The 20,743-nt window shown below is 38.7% G+C and overlaps 3 protein-coding genes across 3 annotated transcripts; 2 read left to right on the plus strand and 1 right to left on the minus strand.

Moving 5' to 3' along the window:
• The first annotated feature begins 1,215 nt into the window (after positions 1-1,215).
• Positions 1,216-6,027, plus strand: LOC141657307 (DNA-directed RNA polymerase V subunit 5A). The gene is made up of 4 exons (XM_074464484.1): positions 1,216-1,691; positions 3,032-3,208; positions 3,648-3,761; positions 5,615-6,027. The coding sequence occupies exons 1-4, from the start codon at positions 1,434-1,436 to the stop codon at positions 5,738-5,740; spliced, it is 675 nt and encodes a 224-aa protein (XP_074320585.1). The 5' UTR covers positions 1,216-1,433; the 3' UTR covers positions 5,741-6,027.
• Positions 6,028-6,864: 837 nt separating this feature from the next.
• LOC141657308 (AUGMIN subunit 1) lies at positions 6,865-9,843 on the plus strand. The gene is made up of 7 exons (XM_074464485.1): positions 6,865-7,086; positions 7,392-7,660; positions 8,360-8,492; positions 8,601-8,735; positions 8,828-8,951; positions 9,354-9,491; positions 9,596-9,843. The coding sequence occupies exons 2-7, from the start codon at positions 7,396-7,398 to the stop codon at positions 9,701-9,703; spliced, it is 903 nt and encodes a 300-aa protein (XP_074320586.1). The 5' UTR covers positions 6,865-7,086; positions 7,392-7,395; the 3' UTR covers positions 9,704-9,843.
• Positions 9,844-11,042: 1,199 nt separating this feature from the next.
• LOC141655262 (uncharacterized) lies at positions 11,043-14,124 on the minus strand. Its single transcript, XM_074462349.1, has 8 exons — positions 13,941-14,124; positions 13,286-13,876; positions 12,880-13,202; positions 12,453-12,672; positions 11,996-12,315; positions 11,390-11,842; positions 11,203-11,257; positions 11,043-11,101 (listed from the first exon to the last, which is right to left on the minus strand). Exons 1-8 carry the CDS (start codon positions 14,122-14,124, stop codon positions 11,043-11,045), a joined length of 2,205 nt encoding a protein of 734 aa, XP_074318450.1.
• Between the last annotated feature and the right edge of the window lie 6,619 nt (positions 14,125-20,743).

Consider the following 20,743-nt stretch of genomic DNA (forward strand, 5'->3'; position numbering starts at 1 on the left):
GCCTGGACTCTAAATGTACTCTAATTACTGTCAAAACGACCGTATCGGCGCGCAGATGACAATTAAGAGGTAGACATCAGTGTTTGAGCAATCACTTGACGATAAACTTACGAACTGTCACCAATCGTTCCGCGTACCAAACATGCGGCCCAATCATCACCGGGTGGTTTGCGGGAGGTGCAGAAATGAGGTATCTACACACGAGCACAAAAACGGAACCTCAAGGGTACCATGGGCGGATTTTTAAAAGCAGGGGTATCATGAGAAATATGACAAAATTAAGGGGTACCATGAGAAATTTCTGTTAAAATAAAGTATCCATTGTTTACAACTCTTCATAATAAATAAGTAATTTTCCAAAATACTCCTTGTGAATAAAATTACTACCTCCAATTTCATATGTTGTTCCACTTTTTCTAATATATGTGAGTAGTATTTTATTGAAAAGGGAACAACATATGAAATAGGAGGGAGTATTATTTACTTAATCTTAATCATTACCTGAAAATAACTCAATCAAAGTGACCCAAACTCGAGACTGGCGCAGAGGGTTGATTATAAGGACTAAGGAGTAGCAGGGAGAGGCGGATGGAGGGGTAAGTGGATGGAGGAGACCGAGGGAGTGGGAGGTGAAAATTAATGTTGATGCGGGGGTGAAAGAAGGCAGGGAAATGGGGATATGAGTGGTTTGTCGAGATGGGGGTGGGGATGTGTTATGGGCTGTTGGGGAAAAGCGAATGGAGCAAATGGAACAAAAGCTAGCTAAAGCAGAGGCGGTCATTAAAGGGATGAAAGAGGTCGAAGGGGACATCGACATATTAATGTTGAAAGCGATTGCATGTCGATGATCGAGGCGGCGAATGAAGATAAAAAAGGGAAGAAACAAGTTTTATTCAAGTCTTGACGAAATATATTTGCTTTGTAATAATTTTTCTATTATGCGTTGGTCTTTTGCTAGTAGGAAGTTGAATTGAGTTGCGCATATAGCTTATATGATAATACGTTGGGAGGCAAAAGGCAGGTCGGGGTTGGTTCACCCTCTAGTTGTATACTTGTATTGATGTTACTACTTGTGAGTCGTGATGATTTGGTTAATATATCTCTTAACCTTTAGTTAAGGTTTTTCAAAAGAAAAAAAAGGGGCCAAACTCGAAAAAGACCTAATCCAAAGTGACCTAAATCCCATAATAACCCGGCAATAGCACATCCAAAATTGAACGAAGACGTAAAACAAACTTTATAGCGAAATCGAAATAATCCACTACCCAAATTAATTCGATCTAAACCCGATCCGATTAACCTAATTGCCAGGTATAGTAGTTCTATAGTGTTCAGTCATCAGTCCACCACATTTTATTCCGCCCTCCACAAGTCCAGTGTGTCTCCTTCAAAAATATTCCACTCCGAAAAACACACTTTCTCTCTCTTCAACCATGGATATGGACGGAGAGATAAACGGAGAAGCAGTAGGACAATGCTTAAGCAGCTTCATAGACGATGGCAGCATAGAAAGCCACAGATACTACCTTGCTCGCAAAACAGTCTTAGAAATGCTCAAAGACAGAGGTTATGCTGTCCCTAATTCAGAAATTGAACTAACTCTTCCACAATTTCGCGATCTTTACGGTCCTAAACCCGATGTTGAACGTCTTCGTGTCTCCACTGCCCTTGTTTCTGACCCCTCTAAGAAGGTTCATCTCTTTTTTCCGTCGTTATTCGTTTTGGGAATTTTTGAATTTGTTGATTGTTGAATGGTTTCTGTGATTGCATTTTGTGTTTACTTTTTTGTGATTAAAGTTAAAGGCTTTTCTGGGTTTTGTTCGATTTTTTGTGTTAATTAGTAAAAGTAAGCATTTTTAGTGGTTTATCTATCATCATTGTTGTTTTTTTGTTCTTGGTTTTGGATGATTAATTTGATTGGGTATTTTGGATTCTTGAAATTGAGGGTTAAAAGGGTTTTCTGGGTTGTCGTTGATTTTTTGTTTTGACAAGTAATGAATTTTGTGTGTTTGATTTTTTCATGGTTTGTAGCTATCTTGCATGTGTCAGGTGTTGTGTTTTAGGGTTTGAGATCAAGAGTGTTTTGAACTTTTGGTAGCAAAATTACTTACATTATGTTTGGTACTCCATCCGTCTCGGTCAGTAAGATTGTTCAATCCTCCTGCTAAAGGAAGGCAAATGGGGCTTATTGGTTCAATTGGAGGCCTTGACAGTGATTGCTTTCATCTTGCATGTGCGATGTGCCTAAATTGAGAGCTTTGTTTAGCACCATCTACATGAGATGGAATGTGGGACGTGGACGACTATAGTTCTAGAACTCAAATAACTCAATGTGGGCCATTTACTTGTGAGACGAATGCATTTTTCTGCGACCACCGTCACCACTACTAGCAGCATAACTATGCCATATGTATATCACATTCACACATTGTATTGGATATTGGCAAGCTTTTTTTTAGCCTGCAGAGTTATTAGATAAGGGTTGTAAAATTTTGTCATTTAGTAAATGGGAAGCAGAAGAGAAACTCTCCCAACTAGAGCTAAGGAATCTCTGATTCACTCAATTCACTACTTTCAAATTATGGAGAAAATATTACAAGAAGGTATAGTTGGGCTAGAATAAGTGAAGGTAAACTGAAAGCACGAACATGAACAACACTTTCGAACGGTTTATAATGAAATTGGCAACGCAAAATCTCGCAAATAAAATACCACCGGAAGGAAGAACGATGACTTTTAGACTCTGCACATGATTTCAGTCAGTTATCCTTAGTCCTAAGTGCTAACACTCTGGCCCAGTTGTAATGGAGTCATTTAGTGAAGCTTGATAACTTGATGCAATTTATTGGATTCCTACACTATTTTGTCAATCTTAAAGCTAAAATATGTTCAGATACACGGTTGCATTACTGTCGGGTGTGTTTTTTGTGATGTTTGATCTAGCAACTTGAATCTATAGTTGCAAGTGGGAGAATCTATAATGCCATTTCCCAACTGATCTTATTCAGGCTATGTTAACCTATGTATGCAGATTCTGGTGGTATTCTGTGGTCCTCAGCTGGTGAAAGTATCAACGATACGTATCATTGGTTCCCAAATTGTTGACAAGGAAAGTTTGAGTGCCATAATACTAATAGTGGAGAATAGATTAACAGGCCCAGCTCAGAAAGCTTTAGACATCTTCCATTCTAAAGTTGAGACATTTCAAGTAAGTTTACCAGTTAATGTATTATACAATTGGTTGTACATACAACTTAGTCAATGTAATTGAGCGTTGTTACAAAGTTGTTGAGCTCTATTAACAAAATTATCGAGTTATGATACAAAGTTATTGAGCTTAACAGAATAATTATTAAGCTCAATAATTTCGCAAAATAGCTCAATAACTTGTAAAAGAGCTCAACAACTTTGTGTAAGAGCTCAACAACTTTGAGGCAGTTGTATAATGCTATTATATAACTGGTTGTAGTATAGTATTTGTGTAAGTTTACTGGGTATTGCTGACCTACGTTTTAGTTTTCATCTAGCAAAGTCTGTGCATTTGCTGCATGTCCATGTTGTTAGATATCCTTGACTTTGTCGAACGACTATTCAACTCATGCTCTCGCAAATGGAATATTAATCATATGTTTTCCACGTGTATCTAGATAACTGATTTGCTAGTGAATATCACGAAGCATGTTCTGAAGCCAAGGCACCGTGTGCTGACTGCCAAGGAGAAAGAGAAACTCTTAAAGAAATACAATTTGGAAGAGAAGCAGGTTTTTATTCATCTTCCTTTGTTTTGTTCATTGGATTGTTTCAGCAATTTAGTTTTTTATTATAGCATTATTGCATTCGTTCATTTAGGAAAACTGTATCGATTGTTGCATTATCTATAGCCCGGCATACTTGAAGAAATCTAGAATCCAACATCTTACAATGAGACTTCAGACTTTCAAAAGATCACTACTGCTGAATCTCTTAAAATCTGGTGCTTTATCATGGGTTGTGGATCAAACTGCTTTGTGTTTTATTTGTCTGTTAGATTGTCAGCTGTTGCCTGTTGCATAATAATTACTCTTTAAAGATAGTTTGTATTCAACATTTGACTATTATAATTTATGACAGCAACATTGTTCAATGACTCAAAGGTTCCCCCCAAATGGTGGGTTAAAGGGATCAAATGTATTTGCAGCCTTACTCGTATGTTGTTAAGACGTAGAGGCTGTTTCAGGATGACACATTATGGAAATTTCATCGTGAATCGCATTGAATGACTGCTATTTCATAATAAAAGAACGGAGTTTATTTTTGCAGTACGCTTTTTACTCATTACAGTACATTTTGCACATTATTTTCCATTTACATACCCTTGTCTAACAAAATTCACTAAACTCAATTCTCTCAATCTCTAACAATATAACCTCTCATATCTATCCAATTTCATCATTTGCGAATCCTAATTTGTATATATAATGAGTATATGATTATTTATCATTTTATCTGCTAATTATTAAGCAAATTATTGTTTGTTTCCAAAAAATTAGTAATTGCTTTGTCAGATTATGATTTTTGGAGTATATTAGGGTTGGTGTTGTGTGGTGGTGGCGCGGATGGGCGGCGCACAGCTGGTCGACCGGATCGGAATAAGGGCAGCTAGTTGGTGGTCGAAATTGGGAGTTGGCTTTCGTATTGATTAGTGGGAGGGGGTGTGACTGTGTGAGGGTAGTACCATGCCCATTTCCTGGAAACATATTTATCCCACAAAGCACTTGCATTATGTATTGTTCAATAATTTATTCATTCATTGTGTTGTAGAACCCAAATGAATGAAAGCTACGGTTTTACTAGCAGGACTGTTTCATCATTTTGGGGCTGGTGTGAGTGGTAAGGGCTCTCATCTCTTAAACAAGTGGTCAAGGGTTCGATTCCTGACTCTTGCGAATGAAAAAGCCAGACTTGGGAGGGGTCAACCCATTAAATTGCCTTCAGTACCCCGAAAGAGATTGCCCCAGCTGTCGGTAGGGGATACTCCTGGTCAACATCATTTTGGGGCTATATGTTCACAGTACAATGTACATAGCTTCATTTGTTTTTTTGTTTCCATTAAAATTTCTCTTTGTAGAGTACGTTGGTGGTAGTAGTGGCTGCTGGCTGGTGGTGAGTGGAGGCGATGGTTGATAATGGTAAGGAGGGGAGGAGAGGAGATGAGAAAGGAGATGGGGAATAGGCAGGAGTAGAAATGAAGAAGGGAAATGAGAAGGGTATTAACGGAAAAGATATACTGTATTGAGTAAAAAGCGTACCGCGAAAATAAACAACCAAAAAGAATTACAACCAAATGAGCCTTTATATTAACTGTCAAGTATTGCAGCCTTGCAGGTTGTAAGTCATCGGGTTTAGAGATTTTAAGTTTTTGAAACAGTAGAATTTGGGATCATTACATGAAATTTCGATTTGATTTTCGAAGTATGTTCTCTTTCACCTAAACGTAGGCTATGACAGCAATTTGAGATGCTTCTTGTGAATAGAGTAATTAACTTTGTCCCTTGACTTGATGAATCTTTACCAAGTTGTTCCTTTTATCAATTTCTTTGTTCTGCTCACTGAGCCATCTCGTCTTGCCTTTCAGCTTCCTCGAATGTCAGTGAAGGATGCCATTTCCCGTTATTATGGACTTGAGAAGGGGCAGGTGGTCAAAGTGATGTACACCGGGGAGATCACACAGTCTCATGTTACTTATCGTTGTGTATCCTAATGTCGATGAAGAAGACCTTGTGTTTTCTAGCTTGTCTAGGTGTAGTACTTTAGATCCGTCGGATAAGTATTAGTCGATGCAAGTCAGGATGGTTTTCGGGAAATTGAATGTCAGATCGCTGTCTATTTGTAACCGTATTTTAGTATTTCATTCTACTTACTCTCCCAAATTTCGAATAGCATCGTTTTTGGAAGATGGTATGTAATGTTGCTGTGATCTCTTTTCGTTCTTGGACCTTAAAGACTGCTGATATAACTTAGAAAGGGATATATCTGATTATCTGGGAATCTTGTTGTGTATCCGTCCATTGTTCCATTGATGTGGGACTGTGGGATGGCAAACCAAACCCCAATTGACGTGGTTTGATGTTTTTTTCTGGTCTAGGAGCAGCTCCTGTACACGACATATCGACATGTACACGACACTCTAGGACAGTTTTTTTTTCGAGTATCTATGAGCTATGGCAAATCAATGGATAGACAAACTTGGGGTTTCTTTTACAAGGAGTCAGAAGCACAGTTCCTTAACGCCAATAATGTTTAGTTAGGCAAATTGTTTCACTTTTTTTCCTTTCTAATGCTCAAGACTAGAGAGCACGATTTTAATCAAAATTGATCTTTCAGATCTACAACAATTTCACTTATTTTTGTTAACAGGTGTACATGTCAACAAAAAATCACAAATTATTTGAAATATCAGATGGGGCGCAAGAAAATGGTTTGATGGTGAAAGAGAAAAAAGCGGTCAAAATTATTTGATCGCTCAAATAACTACTCACAATTCGCTCAATCACTTGATCAGTCACTTATCCATAATTCTAAAATGCTCGAATCTAAATTTATAAAACTATCCAATTTAATAACAAAATATCTTGTGTAAAGACCGTGTTACACCAGTTTATTGTAAAACGGGTTTTCTTAATAACTTTTTTACTCATTAGTAGGATTGTTTTTGAATCTGTTTGACTCTATATAAAACCGTCTTAAAACAAAATTAATTTATTTGATAAACAAAAGCATTAACCCAAATCTAAATCATTTATTACGAGTATTTTTCAATCAGATAAAAAAATTTCTAAGAACTGATTTGGTATGTACTCGTATTTGATTATTTGAAGCTTAAACGGATAATGTTGTCTAAATGATCTACATGATTACATGACTCCCTCCATGCTAGTTTGAACAAGCTAAAAACCTTTTTTTTTTTTTAATCTCCATTTTCAAAATTTCTCACTTTACCCTTCTTCAGTTTGCACAACTTCTTCAATTGTCTCTCAAACAACCAAACCCTAGTGCATCCATTTTGTTTCCAATTCAATTAATCACCCCAAAAATTCACTAATTCAGGTATGTCATACATTTTCACTCTTGCTTATTGTAATTCAATAAATCTTGATGATCAGCCATGCTTTTTATGAATCACTTGCAAAATGTTTCGATCTTTCTATTAATTGATTGAAATTAAAACTGGGTTTCAATCTGATTTTCAATTTGATCACCTAACAGATTAGAAATGGGAAAATTAGTTAGTTGAATGAAAAAGAAATCAAAATGTGAATGTAATGCTTTGTTTATTTGAACTATGTTGATGAGAAATTTTCTAATTTTATTTGTATGTAAAATTATGTGCTTTTCTTGCAATAATGGTGAAGAGAAATGAGTGAACTGATATATGGGAATGATGGAACGGGTGGAAATGAAGTGAGGGGCAGTGGTTTCGATGCCGGTCGGGTTCAGGAAGTGAAAGCATGGCTTGTCTCTCAATTTGATGCTGTTGGTAAAGAAGTGCCCGAATTCGAGTATACCCCAAGGAGCATTGCCCATTTGCATAACCTTGCTGCTGTCTCCCAAGCCAAGACTCAGGCTGCTGCCATTGTTGCCAATGATCTTCGTCAAAAGGCCGCTGAATACCGTTCCCAGGGTATCCTCCTTTTCCTTCTCAAATTGTCATCTTTTGTATTGATGGTTTTTGAGTTTGCTTTTTCTAATTTATTTTATTGGTTGGTTTTGAATTATGGTGAGATAAAGCTTTTGTGTGCTCATTCATGTGGTTTGATAATCTTTTAATTGTGAAGTAGCAACTGTTTGATATCTGATAAGCGTAGGAGTTGGGTCTGAACTGTTATATTCGAGAACATCAATGAATATTAGTGAGGTCTGGTATACCGGAAGCAGTAAGTTGTACTTGCACTCGCATTTTATACAGCAAGATTACTAAAAGTTGGGGATCTTGAGACCCCATTTACTTGTATGTCCATATGCCACTGTTAGATTCAAATCTTGACACGGAATTTCTACATGTGGGTAAGGTTGTGTTTGTGTACATCCAAACCTTCACCCGCCATTTGCAGGAGCCTGTGAGGCATTGCCGCATTGTGCCAATGTTGTTGTTGTGTGTATATGTCCTCACTAGTAAAGGATTGATGCTCAGTTGCTCATTATAGCAGAGTTCTTGGCTACTTTTAATGTCAGTTGATGCGTGGTGAAAGTTTTAGTAGGATATGATTTATTCTAGTGTTGGAACAACTTCCATTAAATTCTTTACTTTTTATGTTTGTTGAAAATTTTCTTTCGATTTCAATCGTTTAATTGTTTGACGAGAAATTTGGACTCAATTAAGCTGCTAGGATCAGGGAGATTTTGGAGAATGTGGGATTGGCCCAAGAGAGTTTGCCCTCCAATGTGGTTGGTTCTTCTCAAGTTTTGGCCAGTGTTTCCAACTTGCTAAACATTAGAGACACCGAATTTAGCAGGTGGGTTAGGAAACCTATATTATTTGGTACAGTTTCATAACTAAGTGTTGGTGAATCCAACTTTGTGCCTCAAATTTCCAGTGTCTTACATGGGTGATGTGCTTCTAGTTACCTCGTGGCAATGGGAGATCTTTCCCTAAGAAAGAGTGAAGTGGAAGAGAAGAGGGCTAAGGTACAAAAGGAGTCGAAAGTTCTCCTTGATTATACAAGAAAGGCTATAGCAAGGCTGACTTATTTGAAAAAGTATGCTCACTTATCCCATTCTCCTTGATTAATTCATTTCAAGGATGTGTGAATGACACTATAGTCTCCACATATTTTTGGCATATGTTTAGAATACTTTCCCAGCTGGAAGATGACGTAGCACCTTGTGAATCTCAAATGGAAAACTGGAACAACAACTTGGCAGTCATGATGTCTAAAGAGCGAGAATACAACCAAAGATGTTCCAACTATAAGGTAGTGTATGTGATCTGCTACCGTGTTTCATGTCTTTTAATAAGAGCATTGGAGAGGTGATGCATACATGACAGTAAATATCGGTTGTTGCTGCTTGATCTCTATTGTTGGACCATAAATCATAAATGCGGCCCTTGTCACCTCAAACTGCTACTGTATAAAACATTCAAAAGCGGTCGATATTTGTGGCCAAATGCTCGTTTTGTTTTCATGGTGCTTGTTGACATTGTCTATATAGTACATTTGGTAAGATGGCTTCCTTGTTGAACCTATGTGGCATTCACTTAACAAATGGATTAGAATAATTTCACGAAAATGGAAAAGCAACAAATAAAAACATTGAAAAGTTGTTTGATATCATGGTTGACAAAAGCGGTCATGCGTGTGTTGCTTAATCTGCAGGCAGTATTGAATCGGGTGGGTTACACCCCAGAAATAAGCCATGGGGTGCTGGTCGAAATGGCTGAGCACCGAAAAGAGCTGGATAGGAAACTCAAGCCCATTCTCGATACTTTAAGAAGTTACCAGGACTTGCCTCCTGTAAATTCCAAACCCTTTTTCATGTTTATATCCTGTAATTGGTTTTAAGTACCAGTTTTACTGGTAATGATCCTTTCTTTATACTTCTTATGTAAAACTGGCAGGACAAAGCATTGGCGTCTTTGGCTATTGAAAACATGAAAAGAGAGTATTCTGCTGCAGAGAAACTCCTGGAAGAAGTGTTGCAGAGAGCACTTTCTACCACTGATTAACCTCTAATCACCCGAATTTAGTGATGTTGAGGTTATGCATTCAATGATGTAGTTATTGTCGTCGCTAAATCTTGTTGTAGTAGATTATGTAACCTTAAATGCTGATTATTTGTAGTGGAAAAGGCCTTGGTACTTTAAAACTGCATTGTTTTTTTTATTTTTGATTGTGAAATAGGGCACAAGAGTAGCATAAATACAAGCCCTCAATTTCTACACCCAGGCCATTGAAGGCCTTGGTACTTTGAAAATGCTGTTTTTCATTTTTGGTTGCTCAAATAATCACTCCGAGATCACTCAATTACTGAATCATTTTTTTGCCCAAGGATCCTCTCCAGTTCTGTTCTGAAAAGAACTGGATGGTCCAGTTATTGCAAATCAACGGCCCACAACAGTCTGGAAGAGCTTTGAAGGAAATCAAAAGGCTGTTATTTCACCCACCTTTGTCCACTTACAGTACCATTTTTATACTAATATTTTCTGCAAAAAATTCATGAGTACGCATGGCCCACATCAAAGCTTCATATTAGCCTTTCATTTTTGCCCAAACTCTTTATGAGCCGTTGATTTGAGAAAACTGGACCATCCGGTTCTTTTTGGAATGGGAGAGGAGTCGTCCTCTTTTTTCATATAAATTCACTAAATCCATTAACCAAAATTCCAAATTGCTTGAATTTAAATTTAAAAAATTACCTTCATAGATGGATAAACAAAAGTACTAATCCAAATCAAATTTTCTCAATACTTGGCAAAGATGACCCAAAATTGTGTGACCCGATTATGACCGATAACCTGAATTGATCTGACCCGACCCAGACTCAACACGAACTTTGACCCAATGTTGACTCGACCTGGAACCACCCAGCCCATAATTGACCCAATTTGAGAAATCCCGAAGTGACCCGAAATTACATGTATTAAGTCCTTTAAGGGGGTGTTTGATTCAAGCAATTATGGTATGAGGTATGGGTTTGGAATGTCTTATACCCATCTCTTGTGTTTGGTTAAGATTTTTTGTATTTTGATACCCATGCCACAAACCCATGAGGTATGAGTTTTGAAAACTCATGGGAAGGGGTGGGTATCACTCATTCCAAACCCTCGGGAATCAAAAAAATAAAAAAAAAAATAAAAGGAGTTGAGAACAATATACCTACCTGCCATCACTTTTGCTCAAGGGATTATATTTTGAGAATTTTTCAACCCTTCTTCAACATTTTTTTTTGGGTAAAATGTAAGTTATATTATACCAAAGTGAGCACCAACGAATTACATCAACATTGTTCTTCTTACATCAAAACATGCGAGATTCTAATCAAATGGAAACAATTAAATCCAATCTCTATACATTCCACTGATCTTTCTTTTGCTTTGCAAACTCTGCAGACGAGTTCTGATGTCCTGCCGCACATCCAATATCAAGGTCCTCGGCCTAATTAGCAGTCCTTCTAACCTGCACTTATTACGCATCTCCCAAATCCTATATGTTAAAGCTTGAATACCTGCAGCAATCACTTTCTTTCTGAGCAAATTCCTCATGCGATGCTTCAACCACCACTGTATAAAGTTGTTGTAAGGAATATAGGTCTTCATTAGCCCATTTAACAAATCCAAACATGCCTTGCTATACTCACACTAAAAGAACAGGTGAGTGTGACTTTCGTCCTGAGTCCCACATATACAGCAAACGGTATCCTCACACATTTTCATTTTATGTAGTCTGTCTCTGGTGAGCAGTCTGCCATCAGCCACAAGCCATCCAATAAAGTAATGCTTGGGAAGACTCAAATTGTTCCAAACAAAAGGAGTCCATTCCACCTTACTAGCAGGAGCCCCCAACCATTTGTATCCATCCTCTATAGTATAAATGCCCCCTTGTTTCATCCACCAGTCTCCACAATAGCCTGCTTTCATCTTTTCTTTCACAGCACATAACTTCCTCCAAGACCAGCTTGCTCCAAATTTAGGTAGATAGTCAGACCAACTCCCATTTTTCATATAAATAGCATGGATCCATTTGACCCATAAATGATCCTCTTTCTGAGCAATCCACCAAATGTATTTATCCATAGCAGCAGTATTCCACCTCCTTAAATCAAGAATGCCTATTCCCCCTTCCTTCTTAGACTTACAACAAGTATCCTAGGAAATAAGGGCTGGGCCATTAGCTATCTCTTTGCCTTGCCATAAAAAACTTCTACATAAAGCCTCAACCTTATTCAAAATACTCACAGGAAAAATAAAAATTCTAGCCCAATAACAATGTAAGTTACTGAGAACAGATTTAATTAATACCAATCTACCTGCATATGACAGTTTTCTAGCTCCAAGAGCCCTTATCCTATCTACACCTCTTTCCACCAGCTTAGAACGGTCAAAAGAAGTAAGTCTTTTAGCTATAATGGGAACCCCCAGATATCTAAAAGGGAGCTTACCTGCAGGGATCCCAGCTAAATGAATCAGCTCCTTAAAATCTTCACTGGTAATACCATTGCCATATAAACAAGATTTGCCTCTATTCATTTTCAAACCTGAGGCACAAGAGAAAGTTTCAAAACCCCTTAGAAGAATAGTCACAGAAGTCCTTTCCCCTTTACAGAAAAGAAGTAAATCATCTGCAAAGCACAGATGAGATAACTTCATAGGCTTATATAAGAGGTGAAACTTAAAGCCTTCATACTCTTGAACCACCTGAAGCACTCTGCTAAGATACTCCATACAGATTGTGAAGAGAGAGGAGACAACGGATTACCTTGCCTGATCCCTCTCTTAGCTTTGAAAAAACCAAAAAAATCATCATTTAAGGCCAGAGAGAAAGAAGGGGTGGTAACACACTCCATAATTAACTGAATGAACTTCTCTGAGAACTGTAAAGCCTCAAGCATCTCCTTCACAAAGCTCCACTCTATACTATCATAAGCCTTTTGAAGATCAATCTTCATCAACAACCTAGGTGAACAAGCTTTCCTTCCCTACAATTTAACCAGGTCTTGACAAACTAAAATATTTTCTACTATATCTCTGCCTTTGACAAAAGCACTTTGATTAGGACTGATAATATGTGGCAGCACATCACTCAATCTACTGCACAAAAGCTTTGCAATGCATTTATAAACCGTGTTACAGACTTACAAAGAGTAATAGGCCCGGGAATCGTGAATCGAGGTTGGCATATCCACCTTTGGCACAAGAGTCAACACAGTATTGTTCACTTGCTTCAACAATTCGCCATGTTCAAAAAAATCCATAATAGCATCACAAACTGCAGGACCAGTAATGTTCCAGGAGTCTTTAAAAAATTGGTTAATGTACCCATCAGGTCCAGGAGCTTTAGTCTCAGAAATAGAGAACATAGCCAATCTGATTTCCTCAGCAGTCACTCTTTTCAGAAGTTTCTCTTTTTGATCAGCTGTAACCACTCTACCTTTTTGCACAGTAGGCTTATGAACTCTATTGACTTCTTGGCTAGTCCCCAAAATCTGAATGAAAAAATTCTCAAATGCTGCATTGATTTCCTCAGGATTAGTTTTACAGTCCTCATGATCATCCACAATCTGTACCACCTTATTTCTGTTTCTTTTTTACCTCGGACTAGCATGGAAATAGGCAGTATTGTCATCACCTTCAAGAGCCCATTCAACTTTAGTTTTTGCACTAGGAACTGATGCTTAGCATTAAGCAAAGTAGCATACTCCTTAGACATCTCTCTTTCAGTCAAGATCAGGTTCGGATCCAAAGGATTATCTCTTAAGCTCTTACGAATCTGAGTTAGAGCCATCAAAGTAATGGAAGTTGTATTCTCAATATCATTAAAATTCTTCTTATTAATACCCTTCAAAGGTCCTTTTAAATTTTTAAGCTTTGAGACCAGCTGGTACATTAGGGTACAATCCACTTGTTCTTCCCGGTGATCCCAAACAAGCTGAGTGAACCCAGGAAATAAGGACCACATATTATAGTATTTGAATGGAGATTTCTTTCTCTGAGTAGCCACCCCAAACTGTACCACACATGGACAATGGTCAAAGATTCCTTCAGGTAAGAAATTAGCAAAAGCCTCAGGGAAAATTCTTAGCCATTCCTCATTTACCAACAATCTGTCTAATCTGCTGTATCTCCTAGTACCTACACCCTGCTTGTTATTCCAGGTGAAATAAGAACCTATAGCCTTAATATCTTGAAGTCGACAAAGAATCAATACTGATCTGAAAAGGTTGTATCTCAGCCATTGTAACTTCACCTCCTATCCTTTTCTGGAAACTTAGAACATTATTAAAGTCACCACCTATAGCCCAGGCATCATTACAATTGTCACTGTAACTTTTTAAGTTGTCCCATAGCTCCCTTCTCATATTCTGATCATTAAAACCATATACACAAGTATACCAGTAAGATCTCTCTTCTTCAACATTAGTCAAGGTCATTTTGATTTTTTTTTTAATTTTAATCATTATAAAATGATAATATGTTATGTTCTTCATATTACTTTTTGAATAATCATATGATTATTCTAGCGTCGAAGTTTTGATTACCTCTCTGTATTATTATGAACATGAACTTAAATTACATGTGGGCATTGTTGTATTTTCTTATTTTTGATAAGTTCGTGTATATTTTATTATGTATATGCTCACTGACATAGGGTGTAACAATGGATTGGGATGACTAGATCACAGTATCACACCAGACTGCCTTCATTATACTTGTCTTAATATGTTCCCAACATGCAATCTTGTTGTTAGTGTAGGTGTGTAGATACCCAGTATCTGCTGAGACTCCAGCAAACACCCGATGATTATCGGACTACAACACGTTTTGGAATCGCGGCGTTTGATCGACAGTTGGTGTACAACTTTACGTCGGAAAACTTAAAACGATTTCGAAAATAAAACATTTCAAAACTTTTAAAAAGTACCTGGAGTGTTTAATGCACGACGACGGGGTCGCAATGACACTAACTAGAGTCAAAACCGACACCGGACCAAAAACCGACTCAAAAATTCAAATCTCGACTCCAACAACGAGTCAAACCGAGTCAACCACCAAAAACAAAACATTCAAAGCCTTCTATACTAAGATTTCCCGGATTCATGAATGGTCAAGTACCAAACACATGACTACAAATCCTAGGATAGAACAAATCATGATTGCACTTGTGTGAAAGTGACAGGACAACTCGAAGACCCGCGACGTGGCTCGCGTCTCTTTGAGCAACCCAGGTGGCCACGTCGCTCAAAACTCACACAACCACTCATTTTCCTATAAATACCCCTCAAATGCCCCCATTTGAGAACTCACGCGAGTGTCCGCCCCCTCTTTTCTGCCTTAAAATTCTCGACTCGACTTCTTAAGTCACAATCCGACGCGTATTTACGACCTACCGATAGTAAATACAAGCCTTACACATTGTTTGGTACCGTCATCGTGCATTAAATCACTTGATCGACCACTTCGACCACTACACCGTCACTAATCTTAATAAAACACTCTTTTTACTTACCAAAACGGTTTTAAACCGAGTCTTTTCCGACCAAACGAGTTGTTACACTTACGTCGGTTTCTCGCCATAACCAAACATATAATTATGAGGGTGTAAAAATCCTTCTTTTATCATGTCTTCATTTGTTTCATGACTATAACATGCTAAAACATGATCCAAAACATGGGATAAACGAGCCAAAACCGAGTTTTGGCCTGAGGCAGAAGCCCCTTATTGTGCACAAAGGCTCGCGCCTCAATGGGGGTGCCCAGGTCAGAACTCAACCGTGTTTGTTCTCGTCTTTCCCCTCTAATTCATTTTCATATTTGTAATCGGCTTTTACCATTTCAAATATTTTCTCACTCTTTTTTATTTTATTTCATTTGTTTTAACCATAAAATATCTTTCACCCTTGGTTCCTCATACCATGACGGTTAAATCCGTGTTTCGGTGATAATATTTGGTTAATAACATTTAAAAGGTATTTTAAAGCCTTTTATTTTATTTTTGGGAGGTATTTTAAAGCCTTTCATCATTTCTTTACATTTTTAAAACAAGCATATTAGTCACCAACACAAAGTTATCCTTGGTTCTACATACCATGCCGGATTTTAACCCGGGTACGATGATGAGTATCGACTAATTACATTCAAATGAACTTAAAACAATTAGTTCATAATTATTTTCAAAACTATTCATGTCAAGTTTGTCAAAGTCGAACCCGACACCGAATATCATCAAAATAATGATGATTATTCGAGTCGCGTTCCTCAAATCAACAAACGCGGTCTAAACGACCCTTTCAAACCAAATCGGGTCAAATACCCATTTTTCAATACATTTTATAAACGTTTTCAAAAGGTCAGAACACGACATACAACCGTTAGTTGACCCGCGCCTAAACAGGTCCTTTCTTTCTTATTTCCAAAACCAGGGGAGACCCCCTTGCACTGCCAACAGGCTCGCGCCTCATGTGGCCGCCTGGTGTAGGGTCTGTTCCCTTTCCATTATTAGTCTAGGACGATCCCGACTCCGGTTAGTCCGGACATAGGACGGATCAGACGACTATTTGCTCATTCAAATTCATATTTGCAAAATGCTTCATTAAGACAAATGGATCACGTTATGCACCATAAACCTAATACGGTAAATGGATGTTTAATTTCCGTCTTGCATGCAAATCAACCATTAATCCAACTCGACATCTTATACTTGATACTTGGATTAAATCAACCGACTTAGAAAGCTCTCACATGTTAGGTTTAAATTATTGGATGCGCATTCATGCATTTAAACCGTTTTATCAACTTTTGCATTCAACCAAACAAGATCGATCAAGTAGAGGCGCTACCGCGGGCGGGATTGGGTGTCTGATTAAAGGGCTTCCCAATACATACCTTCACCTCTTACTCAGAAACTTTGGATAGTGGACGACCTTATCCAGAGCGTACGAGAGTCATTCTAGAGATAGGATGCTAAAGAGGGACGGTTTCCTTATCTTTAGTACCTTTGTAAAACGCTGCTTTGTGCTTCGATTTGACCGACGTATAAAGTAGATTTCGAATGGGTTCCAAGCATCCCACAAATGCTTGGTGGCGACTCCGAACATCTCTAATCATTTCGAGACCCTTACCGAGACGAAACCGACGCGATCCAAAACGATCCGGTCGAAAGCATTTTTTACGCCGCCGAGCGTAGCTTTCAAAAGACCGATGCACGTCCGCAGATCGAACTGGACCTGCATGTGGCCCATGTCCACAGATTGGCGACTCCGCTGGGGAAAACTAGGACACTTACGTCTTTGTGATCCCTAGATGGTGAGACTCGAACGAGGTCTTGGTTGGAATGCATTAATTGATATTACGATCATGGTCGAGTTCCTTGTCCGGGCCCATAACCTAACCTTCATCGGCCAATTGGCTCGTCTCGTCGGCGTGAGTTTTCTCATCCCCTCGTTTCGAATCCTGATTGAGTCAAGCATATCATGACGTCACACATTTCTGTTTCGTCAAAGAGCTTTCATCACTTTCGAGCACGAGGCTATGGCACCCTCCTTACACATTTTGTTTGGATTGGTATCCCTCTCGCAAATCAGGGTTTGATTGCTTGGTGTGTAACACACCCTTCTAAGCCAAAATACGTGTCAGCATAATATAATGAACTGTGAGTGCTTATGTGTTATGTGAGTAAGTCCTTCCGTGTCATTTTCAAACTTTCAAAAACACCCTTTTGCGCCGTTATAATGGCCGTTTCAAACCTCGATCTTTTGCCGACCGTTGCACGCCTTTATAGGCCATCGTAATGACGATTTTCAAACCCGGTTTTTATAACCATTTCAACACGCCTTTCTAGGCCGTCGTAATGATGATTTTCAAACCCGGTTTTTTATAACCATTTCAACACGCCTTTCTAGGCCGTCGTAATGACGATTTTCAAACTCGATTTTTATAACCATTTCAACACGCCTTTCTAGGCCGTCGTAATGACAATTTTCAAACTCGGTTTTTATAACCCTTTCAACACGCCTTTCTAGGCCGTCGTAATGACGATTTTCAAACTCGGTTTTCTACAACCATTTCAAATCACCTTTTTACGCCGTTATAATCGCCGCGTCTAGACACGGATTTTAACCCGTCTCGCGCCGACAATGGCTTCTTCAAAACCCGAGAAAAGCACACACCCTTTTCTCAAGACACTTTCAAGATCCCGAGGACCTGTGGACGCGGGCCAACGGGGGCGCGTGGGAGGAGAACAAGCGTTTGCATTTGTGGAGTCGCCACCAATTTATTGTGGAAAATTGGAAACCGTTCGAATACCTCGTGCCATGTCAAGACACAAAGTAGTGACATGAACACCAAGAACTCGTTACCCTTAGCATTATATGTCTAGAATGACTCTCGTGGATGTCAATGAACACGGATGTTCACAGAGATCTCGAGTAAGGGGTGAGGGTACGTATTAGGAAGCTCTTTTGATCGAACACCTAATCCCGCCCACCTCGATAGCGGCCTCTACTAATGATTAGGGAAGTTATTCGTACTTAATATATCGTCGATTATATGCATGCAATGGAACATCCAAGTTTTGATCCTAACATATGAGAATTAATGCTAAGTCGGTGAACAATTAATTTAGCATACAATTGGGTCGAAATAGGAATTTAAGCTCAATTACATGTGAAGGCATACAAATGGTACAATAAAAGAAAAACAATAAAATACAACAATGAAAATTACAATAATTACAATGGATTCATCGATTTATGTCGAAAATACTTTTAAAACGGATAATTTGAGAAAAGAAAGAAATGAAAGAATTAACGAACAGGAATTAGGCGATAATACGAATAATAGTTAGTTAATACGCGAAATAATTAAACTAGGTCAAGGCAGAACGGAAGTTCGAGACGGAGTGAATCAACTGAACAGCGCAGCAGAATCGCGCTTCACGGGAAGAGGCGCAGCAGCTGCTACGTCTGTTCCAAGGGTGAGTTCTGGCTGTGAAGCCGGAACTGCTTAAGGATTAATTATGATATTCGACTCGGAAGAAAGTGATTTAATACATTAATTACATGCGAACGAGCCATAAAAGCGATAAAACGTGGATGAAACGAATGCAAACGAATTAATTATATGAATGAAAGATTGATTAGTGACATAGGTGAACTAATTAGGTTAAATATGACGAATTAATAACGAATACGACAATAGACAGACGGAAATATACCAAAGATCGAATTCCAGAGACTCAGTATGAAAGAATCGAATCTCTACAACCGGATTGATTTTAATGACGAAAACCCGCAAATATTGGATTACAAGGGATTTAAGTCGGGAATTAATGATTAATTATATACTAATAGTGATAAATAATATGTTAAATTGTTATACTTAAAATTATCGTGTTAAAGAAACAATGAACAATTGATAACGAAACAAAATGATCGAATTATCAAAAGACGAAGGAAGAAGAAAGGAAGCAGGAACTGCGGCAGCCTCACGAAGAGGCGTAGCAGGTGCTGCGTCCCTTCGAAGAGGCGCAGCAGTTGCTGCATCCTTTCTCGACGTTTGTCTCCTGATAATCCGTAAAAAGGGTTTTAAACATGGTTTTACAAATCGGTTTTAGAAAAACTTTCGACATAAATCTTACATTAATGATACAAAAAGTAAATAACAATAATAAAATAGGGATTTACACCCTCAGACTTACATGTTTGACGAAACGAGATGAACTAAGTTAACGTTTTAGTGATGTTCGACTCGAATGTAACGAAAGTGCCCTCGTAAGAGGAAAACGATTAAGATTAGTTAAGTTGATTATGGTTGAGTTGGTCAAATTGGTCGGTCATGCAAACGAGGCTGGTACTCAGAAGGATCCGAGCTTACGTGGTCGAAAGTTAAGCACATAGACGCCAAAAAGTAAGAACGTGGTCTAGAATGCAAAGGGAGAAGAGAAGGGCGGACACTCGCGTGAGAAATATGAGGAGCGAAGGCTCCTATTTATACTAATAACGCGGAGGAATTAGGGTTTTCGGAGAAACTTTGGAAGTGAATCTCGAAAAGATATGAAAAGATACGAAAAATACGCAAAAAAGGACCTGGGAAGAGGCGCAGCAGACACTGCGTCCCTTGGAAGAGGCGCAGCACCTGCTGCGTCTGTTCCCAGGTGGTTTCCTCCTGCGGAAGAAAGATTTCCGTGTTTAATTTATGGAATAACGGATTAATCTTATTTTCCTTAATATTTTGTGTGAATATTATGGGAAATCCTTTACCAAAGATTAAAAGATTGTGAAATATGGAATAGAAATATCCGGAACATTCCAGAACATTCTGACTCGGGATTTAGCGGTTATCAGAAAATGAAGACGGTTTTAGGCCCGGACTCCAAATGTACTCTAATTACTGTCAAAACGACCGTATCGGCGCGTAGATGACAATTAAGAGGTAGACATCAGTGTTTGAGCAATCACTTGACGATAAACTTACGAACTGTCACAAATCGTTCCGCGTACCAAACATGCGGCCCAATCATCACCAGATGGTTTGCGGGAGGTGCAGAATTGAGGTATCTACAGAGCCCCCACTTTGACTGAGGCTTGTACAAGGCGAAAGTCAAAGTATAGCCATCAGGTCAATCGAAGATTACAACCTGACGACTATGACGACGCGAGGCGGCTCAAGAGGTCTGAACCAAGGACCTGTCGTCGGGAACATTTTAGAGTTTGTCGACTATCGGGGAGGGTCATTTAAAGTCCATTAGACTACGTAAGGAGGCTCGCCAGCCTTAAGAGGAGACCATACCTGAGACTTCTTTCTCGAGATGTTTCCGGAGGTGCATAGGAGCTAAAGGGGTAAGCATAAGAGCTAAAGGGAAAGCATAAGAGCTAAGGGTAAGCATAGGAGTTAAGGGATAAGCGTAAGAGCTAAAGGATAAGACCTAAAAGATATATAAGGATTATGCTAGGGTGTGGGATTCCAAAGGAAAGCATCAATGGGAAGGAGGCCCAAATATATTTTCAACCTAAGGGGTAACTAAGGCTTGAGTGTAAGAACTCTGCCGGTTTG

This window comes from Silene latifolia, chromosome 5 (assembly GCF_048544455.1).
Source record: "Silene latifolia isolate original U9 population chromosome 5, ASM4854445v1, whole genome shotgun sequence".
Lineage (NCBI taxonomy): Eukaryota > Viridiplantae > Streptophyta > Magnoliopsida > Caryophyllales > Caryophyllaceae > Silene > Silene latifolia.